At 48.0% G+C, this 27,013-nt stretch overlaps 1 protein-coding gene across 1 annotated transcript in view; it reads left to right on the top strand.

The window, feature by feature from the left end:
• The first annotated feature begins 1,415 nt into the window (after positions 1-1,415).
• EVA1A (eva-1 homolog A, regulator of programmed cell death) overlaps positions 1,416-27,013 on the top strand; it is an 816,740-nt gene continuing 791,142 nt past the window's right edge. Inside the window, exon 1 of the mRNA XM_029596048.1 lies at positions 1,416-1,686. Within this exon, the coding sequence (XP_029451908.1) occupies positions 1,590-1,686 (97 nt within the window). The 5' untranslated portion in view covers positions 1,416-1,589. The remainder of the gene's footprint in view (positions 1,687-27,013) is intronic.

The raw sequence follows: 27,013 nt of genomic DNA on the forward strand, positions 1-27,013 counted from the left end.
TTTTTTCTGGGAGAGGCACTCTGTGTCAGAGGCAGAAGGGGCAGGGGACCAGAAGAAGGCATAGTTTGCTTTTCTTGGGAAGGAGGGAAAAATGCTGTCAGGCCAATATAGTAAAATCGGCGGGAGAGCCGGTGCTCCATGGCGAGCGCCTGCTCTCCTGGGCGCGTGATCAAGTATTTAAATGAGGGCCCGCGGTAAAAAGAGGTGCTAGAGACACTAGAGCATCCCTAGTGCCTCCTTTTTGACAGGAGCGGCGGCTGTCAGTGGGTTTGACAGCCGACGCTCAATTTTTCCGGCATCGGTTCTCAAAACCGCTGACAGCCACAGGTTTGGAAAACGGACGCTGGCATATATTTTTTTTATTTTTGGTGCCTCTGACTTAATATCGCTATGATATTAAGTCGGAGGGTGTACAGAAAAGCAGTTTTTTTCTGCTTTTCTGTTCAGTTTCCCGGTGCCGGCAGGCTTGGCTGTATATTTCACTTTCTGTATTGCGCGGGAATAACTAATAGGGCCATCAACATGCATTTGCATGTTGATGGCCCTATTAGTTTCGGGGAGGGGGGGGGTTTGACCCCGCGTTTTCAATGTGCTATTACCCCTTACTGTATAAGGGGTAAAAATAGCGTGTCAAAAATGTGCGGCCAAACGCAGGCTAACAGTGCACTCCACCGGAGCGCACTGTTAGCGCTACAGTTAGCGCTACACTGTTAGCGCTACACTGTTAGCGCTACACTGTTAGCGCACTGTTAGCGATACAGTACAGTGCACTCCACCGGAGCGCACTGTACTGTATCGGCCTGACAGTAAGGGGTAATAGCGCGTCAAAAACGCGTGGCCAACCCCCCCTAAACTAGTAGTGCCCGCAACATGAAAATGCATGTTGATGGGCCTATTAGTTATTCCCGCACCATACAGAAAGCAAAATGTGCAGCCAAGCCGCACATTTTACTTTCAGAAATTAACGCTGCCTTAGGGCAGGTGTTAATTTCTGCTGGCACTGGGAAAGTGTACAATAAAGCAGAAAAAACTGCTTTTCTGTTCACCCTCCGACTTAATATCGCCTCGGAGCGCCGGCTCTCCCGCGGGATTTACTGTATCAGCCCCATGTGTGAGGTGCACTTCTTATCTAGACAAAGCACGCTGATTTAAACAGACTTTAAAAAACCCAAATAATCTCGAAAAGAACGATACATTAAATTACAATAAACAAACAAGCAAACAACCCCCCCACCCACCCACCTTTGTGTTTTACCAATGACGTTTCACTGTCAAAGCTTGTCACTAACGTGTATCCCATCCCTAAGTCTGATCCGGCTGAGTTTGATATCGCGGTGGGGTTTTAGGACCCTGGGGCAGCAGAGAGACCCATGCTCAGGTAGAGCCGGCGTGAGTTTCACTCTTGCGGTTGTTGCCATTCATTCTCTCCGAGGGAGGGATGCAGAGCGCGAGCGGGTCTGGGCTCTGAGCGCCTGCGATGGGACTGGCAGCCGCTCGCCGCGCCGTGCATTTTTAGATCGGGGTGAAAGGAGCTCGCTGAAACCTCCGCATCAGGGAGTCGGCGTGGTGGGGGGCTTCGATAGCTGAGGATGAGCTTCTCGGATGCTTTGCCCTCCGGATTTTTCCTGGGCGTGATGTACTTTGCGTTTGCCAGCGACTGTGCCAGGGCGTCTTCCGAGTTCTCAGGTAGGAGAGAAGCCTCTGAGCCATCCCCGCTTCAGAGGGAGCGGGGTCTCAGGTACTGAGAGACATGGGAAGCATTTCTTCTTGCTGAGTCTAAGATTATTTTACCGGTCAACCTGTTTTGTTTAGGATCTTGTAGACTGTAAGAAGTTAAGGCATTTTAACACAGTAGTCTGAAACTTTTTCTCCACCGGAAAGTGACATTTTAGCATAACTTTCTCAAGCATGTTGCGTTTTCTAAACAAAACTGTGAAACCTTCAATTTCTTTCTTTCTTTTTTTTTAATTTGTGACGCTTTGCATCACTTGCATTGCTTGGAGATGCTATTGCTGCTCATTGGTAGGTAATGTGGGCAAGATACGTTGCAGGGCGATGAAGTGAGGGCATTAAAGGTCGGAATGAAAATGGAAAGCCCTTGCGAAGGCTTTCTCACCCTGTGTGGCCCAGTGTCGGTCACCATCTGAAGGACAGGCTTCTGCGCTTTGCTGTGAGATGTGTGTGGGAAAGGCGAGGGGAGTGGGGGGAGGAGAAGCAGAATACAGGAGGGTCAGTTCTTTTCTGAAGGAGGGACGAGAGACTGATCGGCTCGCGATTCAGATCCTAGTCTGAGGGAGGCGGGGGAGCCGATCTGGCCGGGAATGCGAAGTGCCGAGCTCCTGGAGAGATTCCTTCGCGCTGCTTTCTGCTGGGGGAGGAGCGAGCGCAGCCCGGAACTCATGGGCCGTGGAGGGAGGGGGGGGGGGGGGGGGGGGGGCAGCTCCCCGCTCCACTATCTGTCATCCAGTCCAAAGTGAACAAGCAAACGCGTGATCCACAGCAACTGCACAGTTAACAATGCCAGGGCAGCATACAGTGTGCTAGCCACTGTTTCCCATATCACCGAGCTGGTGTTTCCCCTTATGCAATACAAATATTATTCATTAGCAGTGAAAGGGTGTTTTTTTTAAAAGAGGTGCTGGGGGTAAGGAGGAGGCACCTTTATGTATCAGAGTATTGGTTTTCATGAGCCCGGGGCCGAAGCTCCTCTAGGAATAAGGGGTACACAACTCTACATTTGGGTGGGGGGGACAAAATAAGGATTGAGGGACACCCAAGAAGGCAGTCAGGTAAGTAAAGTGTCAAAGTGAAAAAATCAGGAATTTATTGCTACAAAAGGGAACAGGAGAATCACTTTAGTCCATAGCCTGCTTTGAGAAGTCAGGTGAGAGAGAGGTGGCCTCCCTGAGATTTTCACTTATTCAGCTATCTTGATCACAATCATTCTTCCTAGTTCTTTCCCAGAGTCAGCTTTGCTTGGGAACTTTTGCCCCAGTTTTTGGTGTGCCCCCCTGGTAAGATCTAATCTGTGCCTCTGCTTGCACATGTGGTGTGCTGACTGGCCTCAAGGGGTCTTACTGTTGCCTGGGGAAGGTGTGGAGCAGCATCTCTTTTGCCAAGGCTGTAACTAGTGATGCTGCTGTTCTGTCACTGGACCAGCAGGCAGCACTGTGAGAATGATGCCCATAGAAATGTGTCATTAACTAGACTAGAGGAAAGAGCCCAGAATTTGAATCCACAGTAAGGTGCCACCAGGCTACTAAAAACTGTGTGGAAGCTTCATTTGTAGCTTACATTAAAAACAGAAATGGATGCATTTTTTAATGATTTTTATATTCCACTTTTGGCAATTTAGTATCTCTGTTTTTCCATTGGGTACTTTCCTAATCTGACATACAGAAATGAAAATTCCTTCTGCACGATGCCCTTGCTGAAATGGTAACTATGCAAATGGCTTTGAAGTTGGGATAATGCCTTAGTGTGGACATTCTCCAAACATTTTATCTGAGACTTCTCACTAGGCTAAAGAAAATTGCTTAGCATTACAAATAAAAGGAGAACAGTCAGAGGCTGGATGTCCCCCCCAAGCCTATTCTAATATTCATTCTGTACAGTCCAATTTACAGGATGTGTCACTATAAAGCAAGAAGTCCTCGGCCTCCTCCCCTGGTATACGCTGTTTGAAATCCATTCATATAAACATACTTTATACCAAAAATGCAGGCTTTAGTTTCCTTTTGCTATAATCTGACATCTATCAAGGGAGCAACGCTAACTAAATCCTCCCAAATATCAACCTGCATGTGTCGTGACTGTCTTTTTTCCTATTTTGGAGTACTTGCTAGATTTTCATTCTTTCTGTCTTCCTGTCTTTTTGGCCTGTATGTATTTTAGTACTTTCATTTGCTTTTGAAATATGCACTTTTCATTGAGGCCAGTCCTCCTGATTTGAAACTCTCCTTCTTGAAATGCAGTCTGTGCTGTAATCCTGCGGTCCAGGCCCCGATAAGAATCAATACAGTGGCTTCCTGTTCACATGTGTGTATAATAGTGGGGGCGTGACTAAAGAGAGGACGCGTTTGAAAACTAGGAACACTCACATCCCTGGGAATTACATAGGATTTGGGGAGGGGAGGAATTTTAATGATTTGGTTTATGTCTAGCTGTTAGTTGAAAGTTCTAAAAGTTATTTTGTGATATCACTGTTGATTTTATACTTTATTTATTCCAGTGTAGAACATACAGAAATTTATTTCATTTTCACAAATTTTCTGGGGGTTTTTTTTTTTCACTTGAAGTTCTTTGCTAATCTAGACTTTGAATATTTGGCTCTGTCTTGTGCTAATTACTCTTAAAAGCCTGGTCTCTGTAACTGAAAACTGAACTAAGTACTATTTAGGGATCTGTGTACTACCTGGCATTAAAATCAGCAGGCAGCGGATATTACCTGCCAATTTTAATGCTTAATGTATTACAAATAGATCCCTTAATTAGATGCAGAATGCTGCCTTGTTAAACAGAATATGGTTGTGACATGGTCATGCTCTGCGTTAGCACCTGCAGCCCATGTTATTCAGGTTGGAGATAAGAGGCCTAGTTAGTTTGGGTTGCAGGGTAGGGGGCAACCAGCGCAAGGTGTCTCTGCCACCCCTACTAACTCAAATTCAGACTTTGAGATTCCAATCCCAGCTTGGAACAAAAATCCGGGGGCCCCCAAAGCTCCTAGCCACCCTCACACCCGCATTCTTGGAAACAATCTGTAAATAAATAGTCTGGGAGTTGTTTCCATGATGATCTATCTGTGTCCTCACATATTGATAAGGTTTGCAGAGGTCTTTGGAAGATCCGAGTATTTTTTTTAACAACCCCAGCTTTGGAATCGGTAGTTCAGGCATTGATCACCACTAAGATTGATTATTGTAATGACGTATTGGTCGGCTTTCCTGTAAATTTGTGTGAGAAGCTTTAGCTGATTCAGAATTCAGCCGGGGTGGTCTCAGGGTTAAGGAAATGTGATCCTATTTCCCCGACTTTGAAAGGACCTCATTAGTTACCTTACCTGTGCTTTTTAGAATTCAGTTCAGTGGTGTTCTTGGATTTTCTTGATCTATATGGTTTAGTCAACCCCTCTCTCCAGCTGACCCCTCCCCTCCCCTCCCTTGTCCCTCCCCCTGCCCTATTTTTTATTTATTTATTTATTTAAGTTTTTTATATACCAACATTCAAGACAATAGTCCCATCATGCTGGTTCACATGAAACAGGAGTGCAAAATAAACTTAAACTTGAACAATAGTGCGGAAATAGCAGTTACATGTAACAAGGAAAATTGAACTTGGAATGAGAAGGAAAAAGGAAAAAGGAAAACCAGCTAATTACATATAATTACATTGTAAGAGGTAGCTAATAGTGATGTTGATGGTGATGTGATGATTGTTAGGAGTTAAATGATATTGGAGTTAGGAAAAGCCTGCCTGAACAGCCAGGTCTTGAGTCTTTTCTTGAAGGTTGAGAGGCTGGGTTCCATTCTAAGATCTGGGGGGATAGAGTTCCATAAGGTAGGACCGGCTGTGGAGAAGGCCCGATTTCTTAGCGTAATGTGTCTGGTAGTTTTGGCTGGGGGGACTTGAAGTGATCCTTTGTAAGCATCTCTTGTCGGTCTTGTTGAAGTGTGTAATCGGAGGGGGAAATGAAGGTCAATTGGGGCTAGTTGATGAATGTGTTTGTATATGGTGAGAATGGCCTTGTATATTATTCTGAAGTGGATGGGTAGCCAGTGGAGGCCCATTAGGATAGGGGTTATATGGTCTCTTCTCCTGGTATTAGTGAGTATACGGGCACAGGCATTTTGAACCATTTGCAGTGGTTTGGTGTGTAGAGAGGGGAGACCAAGCAAGATGGTGTTACAATAGTCCAGCTTTGCGAAGATGATTGATTGTAGGATTGTTCTAAAGTCATGAGTATGGAACAGAGGTCTTATTCTTTTCAGTACTTGGAGTTTATAAAAGCAGTCTTTGGTGGTTTTGTTGATGGTGGCTTTCAGGTTCAGGTGATTGTCAATTTGAACTCCTAGGTCTCTCACTTGTGTAGTTTTTGGTATGGCTGGATGAGTGGGGGTGCAGGAGCTGTTCTCTGGTGTGATGAGTAGTAATTCCGTTTTGGATGAATTTAGTACCAGGTTGAGGCTTGTGAGAAGCTGTTTGATATTTTGGAGGCATGTTTCCCAATGAGACAGTGTTTTCGCGAGTGACTCCTTGATGGGGATCAGGACCTGGATATCATCCGCGTAGAGGAAATGTTTGAGCTTGAGGTCAGTGAGAAGTTGGCATAAGGGTAATAGGTATATGTTAAATAAGGTAGGAGATAGGGATGAGCCCTGAGGGACTCCTACTGACGCGGGGTAGAGTGAGGATTCTTTGTTATGAATCTTAACCTTGTATCCTCTATTGCTGAGGAAGGTTCTGAACCACGAGAGGGCAGTGCCTGAGATACCTATGGCTATTAGTTGGTTGATGAGAAGGGAGTGGTTGACGGTGTCAAATGCTGACGACAGGTCCAGTAGGATCAGAAGGAAGGCTTGTCCTTTGTCAAGGCCTAGGATGATGTGATCTGTCATGGAGATGAGGAGTGCTTCCGTACTTAAGGTTTTGCGGAATCCGTATTGTGATGGGAATAGGAGGTTGTTGTCTTCAATGTAGTTTGAGAGTCGTGAGTTTACCAATTTTTCCATAATCTTGGCTATGAAGGGGAGGTTAGCGATCGGTCTATAGTTGTTGGGATCGTTGGGGTCGAGATTTGGTTTTTTGAGTAGGGGTTTGAGTGAGGCCAGTTTGAGGTTTTCTGGGTAGAGTCCTTGTGTGATGGAGCAATTTATGATGTCTGCCAGGATTTTGGAGATAGAGTCTGGAATTGATAAAAGTAGTTTAGCTGGGATGTGATCCGAGGGGTGAGAGGAAGGTTTCATTTTCCTTAGAATTCCTTGGATCTCAATGGCTGAAGTTGGATCAAGTTCTTCTAATCGGGTATTGTTGATTGCGGATTGAGGAGTGGTTAGTGATGCAGTGGCTTTGGTGGGGAGCTGAGATAGAAGATTGCTGATTTTGTTGCTGAAGAATAGTGCTAATTCTTCAGCTTTCGATTGAGCTTGGTCATGTGCAATCTCTGTCTGGTTTAATTGCGTGAGGTTGGCTACATAGCTGAAGAGTGCTTTGGCATCGAAGACAAGGTCGTGTATCTTAGAAGCGTAGAAGTCCCTCTTGGATCTTAGGGTGCTTGCTTTGTATTGATGAAGAATTGATTTGTAGATTGAGAGGGTATTGGTTCCTGGGTTTTTGCGCCATTTAGCCTCATTTTGTCTTAGTTGGAGTTTGAGTTTCCTTAATTCTGAGGAGAACCAGGGCTGTCTTTTGGAGGAATTGGTGTGTGGTTTTTTTGTTATAGGGGGGCATAGCTTGTTAGCTATGGTTTCCGTAATTGTATTCCATGTTCGAAGCGCTGAGTTCGGGTCAGTGAGGTCCAGGTGGTAGAGGTGTGGTGATAATTGATTATTGAGATCTTCTGGTGAGCAAGTTTTCCTGTATGTGAAGGAGGGCGAAGGAATGCAAGCCGGGCTAGTATCTTTTATTGAGAATGAAGTTGTTATGAGGCAGTGATCTGACCACGGGACCTTTGTGCAGTTGGGGAGGGACGTGGGCTTGATTGCAGAGTTAACGAAGATAAGGTCTAACGTGTGGCCGGCTTTATGGGTGGGTTTGTTAACTAATTGAGTGAAGCCCAGCGCGGAGAAAGCTGTGAGTAATGCTTCACAGTTGGGTGATGGTGTAGGGTTATCAACGTGCAGGTTAAAATCACCTAGAATGATAGCTGGAGAGTCTAGGTTGATAAGGGAAGTGGTTAATTCGACCAGAGGTGAGGCATCTGATTCCAGGAAACCTGGGGGGGCATATACGAGTAGGATTTGGAGTTTGTCTGAAGTGAAGAAGCCGATTTCAAGTTTTGAATTAGAATTGGTCTGGTGCAGAGAGAATCTGAGGTCCTTTTTGGTTGCTAAGAGAATTCCTCCTCCCTTTTTTTTATGACGAGGAAGCGAGAAGAAGTCGTAAGCCTCTGTAGGTAACTGGTTGATTATAGCGGTGTCTGATGGTTTTAACCACGTTTCAGTGATTGCACATATATCAGGCTTCACATCAATGAGGTAGTCGTTTAGAATTACGGACTTTTTTGTTAGAGATTGAGCATTAAATAGGCTTAAAGAAAATAGGGTGAGGCCTAGCAGTTGAGTGGTGGGAGTGATCATGATTGAAGAGAGGGATTTGAGGTTGTGATGTTGAGCTTGTCGGAATGATTCTCTTTTGGGTGGTAGATTATGTTGGAGAATTGGAATTGGGAAAGATGGGGCCATTGGTTGGCACAACGTTGCGAGATTAGAGATACTGTAATAAAAGTTGGAGAGGTTGTGTGAATGCTGGAAGCTTACAGACGAGGCTGGATGAGTGTTGGAGGCTTGCAGGAGAGGCTGGATGAGTGCTGGAATCTTGCAGGAGAGGCTGGATGCGTGCTGGAAGCTTGCTTGAGGGTTGAATGAGTGCTGTTGTGGCTGGCGGAGTGTTGTAGAAGCGGATGTGTGTGTGAAACCGTGAGGTGGAGTCACTGGCCGAAAGCTTGTGTGTAGCTGACGTTGGGTGCTTCGTTAGAAGAGGGTGGTGTGGCCGAGGTGTTTAGTGTGGGTGGTTTCTGGTAGTGCCCAAGATCACCCGAATGGGCACACAAGGTAAGGGAGGATCTTGTCGGCGAGTTTGCTAAGACGGTCGAGCAGAGAGAGGGGCTTCCTTGGGGCTGCACGAAGGGGCGCACAAAGGGGCGGGCCCCTTTGTCGCGCTCCTTCGGCGCGCGACGCCGGCGCGCGGCGCCTGTAGTCTTGCCGGCTCTTTAAATTTATCGCGGTCGCGTCGTGGTGAGGTCACCAGCGCGACTGGGGCGGCGTCGGTCTGATTGGCCGGGTGGAGGAGGGCCTGTCTCGTCGATTCCTGCGGCGGTGGGCTGAGAGGAAGCCGGGTCGGATCGCTGCGATTAAAGAAGAGAGGCAGGAAGAGGTAAGTTAAAGTTCCCACGTGGCCGGAGCGGGGGCCCACGGAGGCAGGGCGAGAGTTGATGGCCTATACTCTCCCAGTTCCCTCCAGCCCCTTCTCCTCCGTCTCCCCTCTTAAAGAACCCTTGTAAATGTTGTAAACTATCTTGCGATATTTTGCCATTGTTACTTCTTCGTTCAATTAGAGTTCCTATTTCATTTCGCTCTGCTGCCCTATCCTTTCCAGCTGCTCTCGCCCCTACCCCCCCCCCGCTACTCCCTGCTCTCGTCTGCTCCCCCTCTTCCCCCCCCCCCCGTGTTCATTGTATTTTCTGCCTGTCTAAGTTTTTTTGTAAACCGGCCTGATGTGTTCCACGAAGGTCGGTATATTAAAAGTGTTAAATAAATAAATAAATAAATATTTGGTTTCATGGTTAATTAGATACAAACCTACTCATTCTTTACCTTCTGAGCCTGAAGGACCATAAACTATGCCACCAGTTAAACATGCATATCTAACCCATGCTAGGAAACAGGCTTCCTTTTCTAGAGGATCAATTCTACAGAGCTCATTGCCTAAAGAACATGGATTGATTTCTACATGATTTGTTTTTAAACAACAATTGAAAACTTGGCTGTTAGGACAAGCGTTTACAGTAGATTTTTAGAGAATTTTTGATGCAGTGAGGGGGAGGTTTTATTGATTTTAAATGTTTATTTTATATATTGTGAATTTTTAATTGTGTTATGGATCTTTACTATGCAAATGTTTATTATTGTTGTGAACTGCTCTGAGCGCTTTAACAGGTAGGTTTGTGAGAACCTCAAGGCCCAGATTTGTTTTACCCGCAGCTGGATCGCATTTTTGAAGTGCGTCCACTACCCCTTATACAGTAAGGGGTTTAGTGCGTCCAAAATGTGTGTCCAACCCCCCCCCCCCGAACCTAATAGGGCTCATCATATGCAAATGCATGTTAATGAGGCTAATAGACATTTGCCTGGGATACCAAAAAAAAAATGTGCGGCCAATTCATTTTTATGTATATCCTCCGACTTAATATCATAGCAATATTGAGTCGGAGGAACCAAAAGGTAAAAAAGAAATGTGCTGGAGGGTCGGACAGGAAAACGGATGCTCAATTTTACGTAAAATTGAGTGTCCGCTTTCCTAACCCCTGGACAGCTGACCTCTCCTGGGCATGCTATTGCCCCTATCGACTCCTTTTTAGCGCGACCCCTCATTTACATACAGTATCGCGTGCCCAGGAGGGGTGGCTGGGCGCGCGTTAGGAAAGCGGGCACTCAACACTGAGTGCCCGTTTTCCCGTGGACCTTACATTATCGGCCTGTAGGTACGGTGGGTAATAAATAAAATTGATGATGATGAATCTTCTCCAGCAGTAGGGAACTGTTTTTTCTCCTGCAAGCAGCAGTAGTGATGATTTGCATTTAGTTCCACTGTCTACAGGAGAGATACCACCCCCTTCTAAGTTTTATAGGACTTTTTCCCTTGTGAATGGGGAGATGGTGGTATGAGGGTTGGACAGGATGATGAGAGTTTTGAGAGCTCTGGAGGGCTCATATTTCTTTTCTAAATTTGTGTAGTCAGGAGATTTATTTATTTAAAGCAATTTGGGGCAGATTTTCAAAGGGTAACATACTCGTAACATACTCGTGTAACCACCAAAAAGCTGCCCCAACCTGCCCCTGTGTGCGCCGAGTCTATATTGCGCACACTGCCGAGCCTATCTTGCATAGGCTCGGCAGTGCGCGCAAGCCCTGGGATGTGCGTATGTCCCGGGGCTTCGAAAAGGGGCATTCCAGGGGCAGGACAGGGGGCGGGGCACCGGCCCGGAGGCAGGCATAAATTCTCAAATAAAGGTGGGGGGAATTTAGGTAGGGCTGGGGGGTGGGTTAGGTAGGGGAAGGGAGGGGAAGGTGGGGGGAGGCGGTAGGAAAGTTCCCTCTGAGGCCACTCTGATTTCGGAGGGAACGGAGGCAGGCTGCGTGACTCAGCGCGCGCAAGTTGCACAATTGTGCACACCCTTGCACGCGCCGACCCTGGATTTTATAACATTCGCGCGGCAGCGCGTGCATGTTAAAAAAATCGGGCGTAGATTGTAAAATCTGCCCCTTTATATTCCATCTATAATAGAAACCCATGCTAGGCGAAAAGGGTTTGGTAAGACCCCAAGACCCAGATTTGTGTTGGTGCAGGGTTGAGGGTAGGTTTGAGAGAACCTCAAGGCCCAGATTTGTGTTTGGGTGGGGAGAGGGTTCTTGTGGTGCACAGGAACACAGGCCTCTTTCAAGAAAGCCAACTATGCCCTTTTGAGGTATAGTTGACTTTCCTGCTTTAAGTGACCCAGGTTAACCTGTGTACACATTATTGCTGGATAGTGCATTCAGCATTATTGTCTAATGAGCCCATTATAATTAGGGCCTCTGATGTATTATTCATGTAGATAGGAAGAAAGAGAGAGAGAGATAATTAAAAAGTTAGAATAAGACTGTAGTGCACTTTATATTTCACATATTAGGTAACAGCTCCTGGATCCAAGTAAAAAAGTAAACTGAAATAATAAGAACCTGTATCCAGTAATGAGTTAAATTGACCATGGTCACTGGTAACATTAGAACCTATCCGGCTTTTGTGAAGTTTCCAGAAGGACAGTCCTCTGCTTTTAAGACAGTAGGGGGTGGAGGGGTCACTCTTCTATTTAAGCATGACCTGGTTTAAAATGTAAGCCTCCTTTGTCACCTATGTGCTAATTGGGTCTCTATGTTTATTCAAGCTGATGCGAGGTAGAGTAAGAGAGACCAGTTCCCTTGATTGCTTTTAATCAGCCCATAATAAAGGCAATTTGTTTGACAAGTTCATTCACTGAATTATCAAGGAAATCTACGTGCTAACAGCTTCTGAATGGAGTTTAAACAGACTTTGATATTGAGTTTGAAGATGTGAATGGGATCCCTAGTGTTGGGTGGGAGGTCCATTATTTCCATGTGGTGAAAACTGTGTTGTGAAAAGACTTTGGCATTTGTTAACTGAAGAAAAAGGCAGGCAGCATTACAATCTGACAGCTGGATTCCAGTTGACCAGTGTGCACCCAAGTGCTTACTGAGAAGCTGGAAGATAAGGAATGTGAGTGAAGAGAAAATGTGCTGAAAGGCAACAGACCTGTCAACTAGGAGGCTTTCGGCTAGTTCTGATGGGTTTTTTTTTTTCACTTCCCCTGAGCATTTTGGGATTCATAGTCTTGTTTTTTTTGAATGAAAACATGCGATACTACAATTCCCAGAATACTTAGAGATTGAACCAAAAAAAAAAAAGAACTAAGCTGTGGTGTGTTCAGTGTCCCTAACACTTGAAGTCAGTAATCCATGCTAGAGGCCTCCCTTCAGGACTATTTTAGTCTGGTTTTGCAGACTTGTTGAAAGCCACACAATGAGTAGATTGATATTCATTGGAACTAAAAGAGGGCCTTCAGGTTTCCTAAACCCATTTCCTCAGCATTAAACTACATTACTATTGTTATCACACACGGTTTTCTTATATCAAAATCCTTTTCTTCTTACTGCCTGCCTCCCCCTTTCTCCACGTGCCAGAATTAAGATGAAGAGACATCCTGTGGAACCTGCTTATGTTATAGAATGTTTTTATATGCAGAGGACACTGGTCTAAGAGGTTTCAGAAGCAAGAGACGATTTTAAAGAACACCTCTTTAGAAGCATGTTTTCTTCTGGTTAGGGGGTTTAGGGAGGTAAATTGACGGCTTATGTTGAGAAGCAGATTTTTGGAAGCCTCCTGCCTCAAAGGAGAACCCTAGAGCAGGGGAACATGGGAGTTCTTCCTGAACACCTCTTCCTGCTCCCTAAAGATCGAAGATGTGCAATTTACGTTAGTTTTATTTGTTCTCCTGCTTGTGGGCCAACATGGAACATTTGGCAAGCACGCAAAACATTTTTTTTTTTACAAAAAGAGCATCTCAGCAAACTTCTGCCGTGAGTTAGCTGGAGCAGGAACTGCGATCGGATAAGTGAATAACTCACTCCCGGCTGGGGTTTTATAGGATCAAAAAGGCCGGGGGAGGGGGATGAGGAGACAGCCCTGGACATAAGAATTGTGGATGGGTGAAGGAGAGGGGCAGGCCAGTTTCAGTTTTAAAAAAGTACGGGGGAACGGGGTGAGAGTGGTGGGGGAGCCTGACCTGCGAATTCCGCCACATTATTTCACTTTTAGAGGGCTTTGGGGAGTGAGGAGTGCATGGCTCGGCAGGGTCATTTATGAAATTTGGGTGAGAGGGAGGAAATCGGGCCACAGGTCCGCTTTACAGTTTGTTTTTTTTCAATTGTGCAGCACTACTTAATTGGATATCTTTGAAGACATCTGGTTAAGCAGCAGGTTATCCAGCCAGACAAGGCTGGATAACTTAAAAACTATCATGTTCAAACCTAACTGCTTAGGTTTTTAAGTTATTCATCTACATGCAGCCAGATAACTTTAGGTGAGTATATTCAGCTGAATATCTAGGACAAGATAAGCCAGGTAACCATTGTCTGCTTGTTGGCTTACTGAATATGGGTCTCCATTAGTGCAGATTCTTAGTGCAGAGGCCTCAGTATGTATTGATGAAAGAGGCTGTTACAGTCCCGGTCGCGACCGGGACCTTACCTCCCGGGTCCTGGTTCCGGCGGCATGCGTCTCGACGCCGCTCCCGTGGGGCGGCAGCGACGGAGGCCCTTGTCCGGACGCCCTTCCCCTAGGCGCTCGCAGGAAGGGCGCTCAAATAGGCCGGTTCCCGCCACGCGATGCTCCGCCCTCGCCGGTGACGTCAGATGCCGCGGGATATTTAACCCCGGCGTCTGCACCTAGTCGGGGCCCTGCAACCAGGTTCCTTCGTAGTCCCTAGTTGCTCCAGGTCCCGACACGACCTTCGGTCTTCTACTTGCTACAGTGCCTACCTGCTTGCTCCAGTGCCTGCCTGCCTACCTGCTTGCTCCAGTGCCTGCCTGCCTGCTTGCTACAGTGCCTGCCTGCCTGCTTCCTACAGTACCCGCCTGCCTGCCTCCCTGCCTGCTACAGTTCCTCCCTGGTTCCAGTTCCCGAGTCTTGCAACAGCTCCTGCCTGGTTACAGTTCCCGAGTCTTGCCACAGCTCCTGCCTGGTTCCAGTACCCGACTCTTGCCACAGTTCCTGCCTGGTTCCAGTTTCCGAGCCTTGCTACAGTTCCTGCTTGGTTCCCGTTCTCCTGCCTGACTGTTCCTGCCTCAGTTCCACTACTCGCCTAAGTCCCAGCGGCCGGGCCCCTACGGGCTCCTCCCGGGGGGGCTCCGGCTTCCAGGGGTGAAACCTCACCTAAGTCCCAGCGGCTGGGCTCCTACGGGCTACACCCGGGGGAGCACCAGCTTCCAGGGTGAAGAGCATCGACTACCTCCTGCCAGATGTCCGCCTCCCGACCTGCTCATATTGAGAGACATTAGAACACCTTAACCCAGTCTCTTGCAGGTCGGCCCAAGGGTCCACAAAACAGCTTATTCACAACAGGTTGTAAGGCCATGGACTCGGCGGACCTGTCGGGCCTTCGAGCCATCCCAGGATTGGCCCAACGATTGCAGCAATTACAGCATTGCTTTGATGGGTTGGCAGCTACAGTGGAGCAACTAGCGGCCCGCCTAGATAAGATGCCTACGAATCTCCTGCTCGCTGATGCGTCGGCACTTGGGGAACAAGTTACCTCAACGACTCAGTTACCTGCACCTTCACGTTACGTCGGGGATGCTAAGACCTGCCGCGTCTTTCTGAACCAATGTTTTATACGGTTCTCTCTGTTGCCCCGGCAGTTCCCCACTGACACGGTAAAGGTGGCCTACATCCTCTCCCTGCTTGATGGGAAGGCCTTATTGTGGGCCTCCCCGCTTTGGGAAAATAACGACCCCTCGCTTGAGGATTTACAGCAGTTCATCTCGAGCTTCCGACAGGCTTTCAATGAACTGGCTCGATTGGCCACTGTTACGACAGAACTGCTCCAGTTACGCTAGGGGGCCCGCTCCCTGGCAGACTATGCTATGTTCCATACTCTTGACCAGGAGGTCAGTTGGCAAGACGGCAGCCTAAAAGCCATTTTCCTAGAAGGATTATCCGGGCGTATCAAGAATGAGATCGCGGCCCGTGATCTCCCGGAGGACCTCAATGCACTGATAGACATGGCTGGCCGCATCGACCGTCGCCTCCAGCAGAGGGCTAGAGAGCAACGACCTGCCCGAAGTAATTTCCCGTTGGTTTCTGCGTATTCCAAGCCATCATCTTCTCCTACGATTGAGTGTTTGGAGACTACCCCTACTGAACCTATACGGTTGGGATGTTCTCCACTCTCCACGGAGGAGAGACAACATCGCCGCACACAGGGCTTGTGCCTCTATTGCGGCCAGCAAGGTCATTTCCTGGCCAACTGCCAGGAGCGTTTGGGAAGACACCAGAACCTAGGAGGTCGTGAGGAGCTCCTCCTAGGTTGTGCCTCAGTCCCTCAATGCACCATACCAATTACATTGGAGTTCCCAGGAGGGTCACTGGAAACCCTCGCATTTCTGGATTCCGGAGCAGGGGGTAATTTTATTCGACAGGAGTTAGTCTCCCAGTTCATTTCTAGCCTGGTTCCTGCTTTAGAGCTTTGCCTCAATCACAGCCCGGTCTCTGCTCCCGCTATCCCGGATACGGAACTACTGCGGCAGTTCCACCCAGTTCACCCAGGTAAACCCAGGCGTGTTGAGGGGAGGTACTGTTATGGTCCCGGTCGCGACCGGGACCTTACCTCCCGGGTCCTGGTTCCGGCGGCGTGCGTCTCGACGCCGCTCCCGTGGGGGCGGCAGCGACGGAGGCCCTTGTCCAGACGCCCTTCGCCTAGGCGCTCGCGCAGGAAGGGCGCTCAAATAGGCCGGTTCCCACCGCGTGATGCTCCGCCCTCGCTGGTGACATCAGACGCCGGGGATATTTAACCCCAGCGTCTGCACCTAGTCGGGGCCTTGCAACCAGGTTCCTTCGTAGTCCCTAGTTGCTCCGGGTCCCGACGCGACCTTCGGTCTTCTACTTGCTACAGTGCCTACCTGCTTGCTACAGTGCCTGCCTGCCTGCTTGCTTGCTACAGTGCCTGCCTGCCTGCCTGTCTGCTTGCTATAGTGCCTGCCTGCCTGCTTGCTACAGTACCCGCCTGCCTGCCTCCCTGCCTGCTACAGTTCCTCCCTGGTTCCAGTTCCCGAGTCTTGCCACAGCTCCTGCCTGGTTCCAGTTTCCGAGTCTTGCTTCAGTTCCTGCTTGGTTCCCGTTCTCCTGCCTGCCTGTTCCCGCCTCAGTTCCACTACTCACCTAAGTCCCAGCGGCCGGGCCCCTACGGGCTCCTCCCGGGGGGGCTCAGGCTTCCAGGGGTGAAACCTCACCTAAGTCCCAGCGGCTGGGCTCCTACGGGCTACACCCGGGGGAGCACCAGCTTCCAGGGTGAAGAGCATTGACTACCTCCTGCCAGATGTCTGCCTCCCGACCTGCTCATATCGAGAGACTTTAGAACACCTTATCCCAGTCTCTTGCAGGTCGGCCCAAGGGTCCACAAAACAGCTTATTCACAACAAGAGGCTGCGTTAATTCTGAGGTAACGCTGATCCCTGCATTCCTGCTTCCGTGTACTGACAGAATGTCTGAGCTCATTCACATTAAAGTATGTGCCTTGGTGAATGCTCAAGTACGAATACACTGAACGTGTCTCTTCATGTTACGGATTTATTCTGCCGCATGCGGTAATACTTGGCAGCTGCAAATGTTTTGCATTTTAAAGCAGAACTCACGCAGGAACAGAGAAACCTAGAATTCATTTGAACAACTGAAAGAAAAAAGCTGCGGAGAGTAAATGGGGGAATACGACTTCTTTCATGGGAATAAAACTGGAGATATTTGAACAGTGTGCGAGAGAGGAAGACTTTTTTGAGTAATAAGGTGAATAAAAGAGTAGATAGGTGAGCAGGAGGCAGGAGGGAGAAGAAGAGGTGGAGAAGCGGTCATTTGCATTTGGAGACCTTCTCCTGGAAAGAGCTGGAAGGTTTTTTTTTTTGTTTGAGACAATAGCCTCATATCCATGTTGAAAGATGTTAGTGTGGTGGGGAGGGGGATAGAGAACAGAGACCATTACACTTAGGCTACAAAATCAATCTGTCTGTGGTAAGAAGCAAGGGTGAAGTGCTTACAGACATATCGGCCATCTCAAAAGGCATTCGGCTTCTCCGTTGGGAAATACAATACTTTGCAGGGGAGGAGTTTTATAATCTTAAACCAGAAGGAAAAAAAAATGTTTGCGTACACCTCCAGCAAACTTATGTTTTTTGCTATTACTTTCTTAGCTTATCTGACGCTAGCTCTTTTCAGGGATGATTTTTACTGAACCACAATATGGTTAATGCAAGGAAATCTACCCCAGGATTTACTAAACTGTGGTACCACAAATGAGTAAACTGAGTACCACAAATGAGTAAATCCCACAGTAATTTTCCATACATTCCTGCCTGTGACTGCCATATTTTTAAAGGGGCTGGCTGGCCCCAGAATCCCCCTAGCTCCGAATGAAGGAATCCCTGGAAGTTTAGTGGGACCCCCTTCTCCCAATCCAGCTCCCACACCCTCAAGTGGCAAAAATAAAATTAAAGTACCCCCAGCCCTTCCCCTCAGGATTGATGTCCCACTTCTTGCCCCCCTCAAGTAGCCCCCCCCTTTTTTGGACTCCTTTCCCCCCAGGATCCCCCCATAACTTACTAGATATCCTTGGTGGTGTAGTGAGAGGTGGAGTTTCCCCTACAGGCTCCTGCCTTAGCTGTGCCATTTTTGGGGGGCAGGCAGGCAGGGATTTGGACCTGTCAGGGTAGGGCCAGGGTACTTGAATTTTTTCGACTCTAGGATGTGGGAGGAGTGTTGAGAGAGGGTCCCTCTAGATCTCCAGGGATTCCTTCAGTCAGGGCTGGTGAGGGTTTCTGGGGCTGGCTGGCCCTCTAACTCGGTGTTCCCAACCCTTTCCTGGAGGCAAACCTATCCAGTTGGGTTTCCAAGATTGCCACAATGCATATGTATGAGATAGACTTGCATAACCTGAGTTTCCAATGTATGTAAATCTCTCTTATGCATATTAGATTATGGATATCCTGAAAACCCGACTGGATAGGTGTGCCTTCAGAGGAAGGTTGGGAAACACTGCTCTAACTGAATAAACATTAGCGTTCTGATTCTCCTAGGGGAAAGCTAACTACACCTTTTGAGGTGAAGTTTTCTTAAATCAAGTAATGCAGCTTGTCAATTTTAAATGCATAGTAACAAGCTGCTTTTTATACAGTTGCATGCAGTGCAGCTCATTACCATACCTGCATTGCACTGGATTTGTGCAGTTAGAGATAGTACACAGAGTTTTCTATTTCGCACATTAACTTTGTGCTCTTTACCATGAGTTAATGTGTTGGCGCACCTTAGCAAAGGATCCCTTAGAAACTGAATGCAAAGGTGTGTGCAGTTCTTGAGATTAGAAAATGGACCGTTCATTTCTGCCAATCAGATTCATGTTTCCCAGTGAGCATTGGCTGATAATGCGAACCTGCTGCAGATTGAACATAACATCTGTGTGGGAGACCGAGAGACCTGGATAGTGCAAGGCAAAGGAACTGCCAGGCAGGAAGGAAAGGCTCCAATTCTTAAAATCTACTAGAAAGTATTTTAAAAAAATCTCTTAAACTTTCTTGTTTAACCTTGCATTCAAGGACCTTAATACTCAATAGTCCTGGCACTTTTCTCCTAAATGGCCCTGACAGTTCTCACGGACAATACCTCACTCTAAAGATTGACCACTGGTCTCTCACTTACATGGAGGCACACATATATCGTACAAAGTTTTTTTTTTTTATTGTATTTATGTTTATTTTTTATGCATGTTTTTACGTAGCCCACTCCAAACCTTGAAGGGTATGGGCAAGAAATGATTATAAATTAATCCACTTTATCAGTATTGCAAATGGTTCAAAATGCTGCAGCAAGAGGGGCCCGATGTTTTGATCACATTATACCTGTGTTGGCATCATTACATTGGCTTCCCATTTCTTGGCATGTTAAATTCAAAATTCTCATGTTGGTACATAAAGCATTGAATGATAATAGCCCACACTGCATTGCTGCAAAATAAAAAAAATTATGTTCCAACACGTGCCGTTAGGAAAGAATTGTTTGGAGATTCCATCAGCCCATACATTTCATCTTTGTGAAACTAGAGTGAGAACTCTGATGGTTGCAGGTCCAACTTTATGGAATCAGCTACTATTTGCTTTAAGGGTCGATCCATGTCTGAAGTCATTCAGAAAAAAGCTTAAAACATTATTTTATTAGACTTTTCAGAATATGTTTCATAGAGCATCACAGGGCACATAGCAGGATATATTTTGGTAGAGATGTTAATATAGTGGTAAATCTTATATTGAGGGCAGCTTCACCATCAGATAATTTATGAGAACTTATTGACTGAAATTCCAGGAAATTCATTTTATTTTATTTTTATTTTTCACCAGACTACAGTTATTTATAGTAATTTTATTGATTATACTTATTTCGATGTTAGTTCCGATAAGGCTGGCTTCTCAGGGATGATCTTCTGTGATATAGTTATTGCTGTCTGTTACTTTGTATGTTTGATGTAATTTTATGATTGCTACTAACGTAACCTATCTAGAATAGTTAATAGGTGAGCAATAAATATTTTAAAATAAATAAAATACAGTAAATACTCATTTCTCCAGAAAGCTACACAGATATTTCCATTTTCAACAAGGCAAGATTTAGTTCAAATATAAAAAATAATGTACTAGTTCTAGAAGTTACCATGTAAATTTGGTCTCTAAGGATGAAGAGGGGGCAAAGGTATTTTTTCAGGGCAACTGGTACTCATGCCTTCTATGGATCTTTCCCTGGCACAATCCATTTTTCTAGGACAAGCAGGATGGTAGTCCTCACACATGGGTGACATCATCAGATGGAACCCAGCACAGAAAACTTTTCTTAAAGTTTCTAGAAACTTTGACTGGCACATTGAGCATGCCCAGCATGCCACTATCCACGCATCCACACAGGCCCTTCAGTCTCTTCTTTTCCATGCAGATTGTCTGTACTGGGTCTCCCTTCTTCCCCATCGGTGTTTGTGTAGGGTGGCGTGATAGGTTTTCGTTCTTTGAGGTCGATTCCCGACAGTATTGCTCTTCGGTGGCCACCGGTCATCGACCGCTCACCGGCTCTTTTTTTTGGCGTCATCGGGGTTTCGCTGATGGCCCCAATGCCCGCGGACCATGTCCATTATGGATCCGGAAGAGGTCTGTATCCGCTGCCTGGGAGTGTCGCATGACGTCTGGGGGTATAGTTTTTGCGATAAAATGACCCCCAAGTGTTGCTGGGCCTATTTAGACAAGATGGAGAAGCTTTATGGATCTAGAAAATCGGATCCTTCAACTCCGGCGACTGGTGCATCAACGCCTAAGGGCCAGGGGGAACCAATGGATGTGGATCCACTGTTGTCTATTCCTCTGCCGGGGCCCTCTCAGGAAAGAGGAGCCGGAGATAGGCCGTCATTAGCATTGTCATGCTCCAGGACATCGGGATCGTCTCCAACCTCGGCGCTGGGGAAAGACCGGGATGAGCATCATGGGAAACATTGGAAGCATCATCACTGGTCACCATCATCACATGGTACCAGATTCAAGTCGGCACCGGTGACCACTGTGATGCCTCCGAAGCGACCCCACAGAGAGAAGGCATCGACCTCTATCGAACCCAGGAGTCCCAGGCATACCCCATAGATATCGGTGCCAGGCAACAAAGTTCCTTGGGATTCCGAGGAAGTTCCGGTGACACCTCTTCCTCCTCCTCCTGCATCCGTCCGGTCTTCAGCGGATTTTCAATAGGAACTGGACTGCAGGGCGCAACAAGCATTGCTCTGAGCCCTTCAGGGTATTGAACTGCCAGCTCCACCAGTGCCTCCCCAGGTGTTGGAGTCTGTGCCTGCAATGTTGGCACTGTTGCTGGAGTGCCTTGATGTCCTCCTGGCTGTCTTGCCCATGCAGCAGCTACTGGCACCTGGGAGTCCCTCGATACCCCAGTGGCTACCAGGTCCTTCTCCCTCCAGAGTCATCCCCATTATGGGTTTCTTCTCCAAGGATGATATATCATAGCCGGGGGCACTGAAAGGGACCTGTTTTGCCTGCTCTGATCCCCAGTTCCTCGGGAATCTCACTGCTATCAGTGCTGTCACTGCCCCTGGTGCCACCAGTGCCCACATTGCCCTTGGTGCCATTGGTGCCTTTGGATTCCAAACTGAGGGGCTTGCGCAGGGATCCTCCACATGGGTCCCCAGGGGACTTCAGTGAGGAGAAAGCCCCATATGATCCTTGGAGGGATTATACTTTGGAGTCTCCTTCTGATGACTCAGGGGATCTTCCCTTGGACCCATCTCCTCCAGATGAGAGGCATCGGTCCCCACCAGAGGATCTAACCTTTGCAGGTTTTGTGCAGGCTATGGCAGAGGCCATTGCTTTTCAGCTCCTAATGGAGGAGGATGCCCATCACAAAATGCTGGAAGTTCTTCAGTTCATTGATGCTCCAAAGGAGGTAGTGGCTATTCCCGTCCATGACATATTTAAGAAATTTCTCCTTCAGATTTGGGAACACCCCATCTCGGTGCCTCCGGTAAACTGGAAGGCAGATGTGGTCTACTTGGTGCAGCAGGCCTTGGATTTTGAGAGGTGTCATTTCCCGCATCAGTCAGCAGAGGTGGAGTCTGCCCTCAAGAAAGCCAAGCATTCCTGCACCCACACTTCTGCGTCTCCGGGTCAGGAGCACTGGGGTACGAAGATATGAAGGTGTACCAGGGCGCTAAGCTGATTGCCCGGATTGCTTACTACCAGCTGTACATGATCCAATACACTTGGAACCTCTGGAAGCAGGTTCAGGTGTTGTCAGAGCGCCTCCCCCAGCAACAGCAGGAAGCCTTCTTGGCAGTCACCCAGCAAGGCTTGGAGTGTGGCAAGCACGAGGTGTGTTCCACCTATGATGTGTTTTAAACATCAGCTAGGGTGGTGGTGGCAAGTATTGATGCCCGTAGAATGGCATGGCTCCAAGTGTTGGATTTCTGGCCGGAGGTGCAAGAGAAGCTCACCCTGACCTGGTGAGAATCTGTTTTGGGACAAGGTAAGGGATGCTGTGGCTCAATTGAAGGATCACCATGAGACCCTCCAGTATCTCTCAGCCAGTACATCAGACCCATCGCCCACCACAAGTGGGTTCTAGGAGTCATTCTAGACAGCAACGGACCCCCAGAACTCAGCCGGTGCCCCAGCAGAGCACCACTATGGGGTTTTGACTGACTGCAAAGGAGCATAAGCTCTGTGACCATACTCTTGACATTGGAGCTCCCGGTCAGAGGTCAGCTACGGTCCTTTTTGGACCACTGACCTCAAGTCACCTCAGACCAGTGCGTCCTGATCATCATTCATCATGGGTATCAGTTGAACTTCCTGGGTGTCCCTGTGAACTCTCCCCCATCGTAGGCCAGACCCCGCATCAGGAAATTGTCTGGGCAGAGGTCTCTGCCCTTGTAATGGCCAGAACAGTGGAACCCATACCACTGTGTCAACAAGGGCAGGGTTTCTACTTCCGCTATTTCCTGATTCCAATGAGAACAGGGGGGCTCCGCTCTATCTTGATAATTGTTAATTGTATTTTCTATTCATTTTGTTATATTGTAAACTGATGTGATGTTCACACTAACACCGGTATAAAAAAGGTTTTAAATAAATAAAAAAATAAATAAATCTTGGATCTGAGGGCTTTGAACAAATTTCTGCGAAGAGAAAAGTTCAAGATAGTCTCGCTGGGCACTCTGATTCCCCTCCTGCAAAGAAGGGACTAGCCGTGCTACCTCGACCTCAAAGACACATTCACCCACATCAAGATCTTCCCTGGTCACAGGAAGTGACTACATTCCTCAGCCTGGCTTAGGCTCCACGGGTTTTAACCAAATGCCTGGCAGTAGTGAGTGTGCACCTCTGCCAACTGGGGGGTGCATGAATTCCCTATTTGGACGATTGGATGGTCAAGAGCACCACTCAGATGGGAGTGCTTAGCCCCCCATGACCCAGGTTGTGCTTACCACAGATGCTTCCACCTTGGGTTGGGGTGCACATATGGATGGCCTCAGCATGCAAGTTCTGTGGTCTGCTCAGGAAGCTCAATGCCAGATCAACTTCCTGGAGCTTCGGGCGATCAGGTACGTGCTCTGGGCATCTGGGGTTTCTTGTCCAACTAGGCGGTCCTGGTACAGACCAACAACTAAGTGGCAATGTGGTGCATCAACAAGTAGGGAGATACAGGATTGTTTCTTCTGTGTCAGAAGGCTGTCTAGATTTTGTCTGGGCTCAGTCCTGGGGTATGCTGCTCCTGGCTATATACCTGGCCGGGATGGAGAATGTGGTGGTGGACTGGCTGAGTTGAGCATTTCAACCCCACGAGTGGTCCCTGGATCAAACAGTGGCAGATCGCATCTTCTGCCTCTGGGGGATCCCGGACGTGGACCTCTTTGCTTCCCCCTGCAACAACACGGTAAACCACTTCTGCTCCCTGTGTAGGGGGAACGGAAAGCCTGCTTCGGATAACTTTGCCCGCCATTGGGGTAAGGGCCTTCTGTATGTGTATCCACTGCTTCCTCTGGTTATGAAGACCCTCCTGAAGCTCTAGCAGGATGGGAGCATCATGATTCTCATTGCTCCTCGCGGGCCGAGACAGGTCTGGTTCCCGCTCCTGCGGGATCTCTCTGTCAGAGAACTGATCAGTCTGGGGACCTCCCCTGGCGTGATCTTGCAGGATCAGGGTAGGCTACACCATCCCAGCCTCAGGGCATTGTCTCTAATGGCCTGGATGTTGAAAGGCTAGTTTTGCAGCCCCTTGAGCTCTCTGACAGCATGTCTCGGGTTCTTTTAGCTTCCAGGAAGCCTTCCACAAGGAAGTTTTATAACCTGAAGTGGAAGAGGTTTTCCATCTGCTGTGAGAGTCACAACTTGGATCTGTTCTCTTGTCCTACTCCGAGGTTACTTGACTGTTGCACCTTTTGGATGCTGGTCTGAAGATCAACTCGGTCAGAGTACAACTGAGTGCCATCGGGGCCAACAACCAAGGTGTTGATGGTTTTCCTGTCTCTGTGCAGCCCATAGTGGGCCGGTTCATGCAGGGCCTGCTTCAGCTGAAGTTTCCCCTGTAGCCTCCTGTTGTATCCTGGGACCTCAACATGGTGCTGGCTTGACTCATGCAAGACCCTTTCTAGCCACTGCATTCCTATCTGAAGTACCTGACCTGGAAGGTCATCTTCTTTTTTATCGCTCACTTCGGCGCACAGGGTAAGCGAGTTTCAGGCATTGTGACATATCCGCCCTACACGAAGTTCTTTCATGATAGGATGGTCCTTCGTACCCACCATATGTTCCTACCTAAGGTGGTGACTGATTTTCATCTTAACCAGTCAATTGTCCTGCCCACCTTTTTTCCCAGACCTATTCGCACCAGGGTGAACAGGCTCTGCACAGCTTGGATTGCAAGAGCGCCCTAGCTTTCTACCTCAAGTGGACAGCAGGTCACAGGCAGTCCATGTAGCTCTTCATCTCCTTCGACAAGAATAGATTGGGAGTTGTGGTTATCAAGTAAACGCTGTCAAACTGGTTGTATTTCCTTCTGCTATGCACAGGCGGGTCTTCAGCTTGGAGGCCAAGTCAAGCTCACTCCATCAAAGCCATGGTGGCTTCGGTGGCCGAGATCTGCAAGGCTGCAGCATGGAGCTCTATCCATACGTTCGCTGCCCATTACTGTTTGGACAGAGATGGCTGACATGACAGCAGCTTCAGCCAGCCTGTTCTATGGAATCTCTTTCAGCAGTAAAGCCCAACTCTTCCTGCCTAGGGCCCTTTTTTTCGGGTTCAGGCTGTCTCCCTCTGTTCTCCCTAGAACCACAGTTGTTGTGCCCATTGGCACCAGGTTATGTGCCTGTGGGTTTAGTAAAATTCAGGAGCAGCCTGTAGCTACATATTTACCCATGTGTGAAGACTACCATCCTGCTTGTCCTAGGAGAAAGTAGAGTTGCTTACCTGGATTAGGTGTTCTCCTAGAACAGCAGGATGTTAGTCCTCACGAAACCCGCTTGCCACCTTATGGATTTGGTTTTCTCCTATGTTTGTTTTATTTTTTTTGTAATTCTATGCTACGAGACTGAAGGGGGACCTCACGTGGATGCCTGGATAATGGCATGCTGGGTATGCTCAATGGGGCGGATTTTAAGAGCCCTGGTCGCCTAAATCCGCCCAAATCCGGGCGGATTTAGGCGAGCAGGGCCCTGCGCGCCGGTGAGCCTATTTTACATAGGCCTACCGGCGCGCGCAGAGCCCCGGGACTCGCGTAAGTCCCGGGGTTTTCGGAGGGGGGCGTGTCGGGGGCGGAACCGAGCGCAGCGCCGTTTTGGGGGCGTGTCGGGAGCGTTTCGGGGGCGGGTCCGGGGGCGTGGTTATGGCCCGGGGCGGTCCGGGGGCGTGGCCGCGCCCTCCGGACCTGCCCCCAGGTTGCGTCCCGGTGCGCTAGCGGCCCGCTGGCGCGTGGGGATTTACGCCTCCCTCTGGGAGGCGTAAATCCCCCGACAAAGGTAAGGATGGGGTTTAGACAGGGCCGGGCGGGTGGGTTAGGTAGGGGAAGGTGAGGGGAGGGCAAAAGAAAGTTCCCTCTGAGGCCGCTCCGATTTCGGAGCGGCCTCGGAGGGAACGGAGGTAGGCTGCGCGGCTCGGCGCGCGCCGGCTATACAGAATCCATAGCCTTGCGCGTGCCGATCCCGGATTTTAGCGGATACGCGCGGCTCTGCGCGTATCTACTAAAATCCCACGTACTTTTTCTTGCGCCTGATGCGCCAGCAAAAGTATGCCTATTCGCGCGGTCTGAAAATCTACCCCAGTGTGCCAATCAAAGTTTCTAGAAACTTTGACAAAAGTTTTCCATGCTGCGCTCCATCTGATGATGTCACCCATTTGTGAGGACTAACATCCTGCTGTCCTAGGAGAACACCTGTTACAGGTAAGCAACTCTGCTTTCCCCAGTTTGCGGGCTAGCACAGCAAGGAGTACTCATGTGAAAGGCCAGCCTTTATAACAGGGTTGGCCAACTGTGGCCCTCAAGAGCCACCAACCAGTCTGATTTTCAGAATATCCACAATGATTGTGCAAGAGATAGATTGCCATGCACTGCCTCAAATATATCTCATATTTGTGACTGTTGAGGATCAGAGATTACCAGGCCTGTTCTATAATGAGGGATCTTGCAAGGAGAGGCCTAAGATACAGACTATAAAAAGTGATTTGTCATGTGGTGCAGGGTGCTCTATTTAATTTCTTCTTTTTATCACTTTTTCTCTGAGATATAGTTACAATGCACCCTGACTTGGTATAGGAAATGAGTTTGGGTATTATGGAAAAATATAGTCTGTATTCTTTCCTCAAAGCCTTTAGCTGGTCAGGAGAAGGCAAGCAAAATCATTATGCAACCCAGCTTTCTTGTACTGAATCATTTCTTGATAATTGTGCCAGTGGAAACAAGCAGGTGTGTTTCAACAGATTTACTGTAAATAAATTCCTTGAAATCCACTAACCCACTAAAGTACAAAATGTGCTGATATTGTGAAACATGTACTGTATCTTGGAAAATATGAATGTCTGGTTTAGTGAAGAGTGAAGTATTGCATGCACAACCTTCTCAGGAAAACTAAGATCTTATTTTGCATGTTGCCTCCTCTCCCAATCCAGGCCACCCTGGTGATGGCATTTGTTGTGAATGTCTGGGGATTTCTTTTTTTTTTTTTCTGATATTT

Source organism: Rhinatrema bivittatum, chromosome 3 (genome assembly GCF_901001135.1).
Source record: "Rhinatrema bivittatum chromosome 3, aRhiBiv1.1, whole genome shotgun sequence".
NCBI lineage: Eukaryota > Metazoa > Chordata > Amphibia > Gymnophiona > Rhinatrematidae > Rhinatrema > Rhinatrema bivittatum.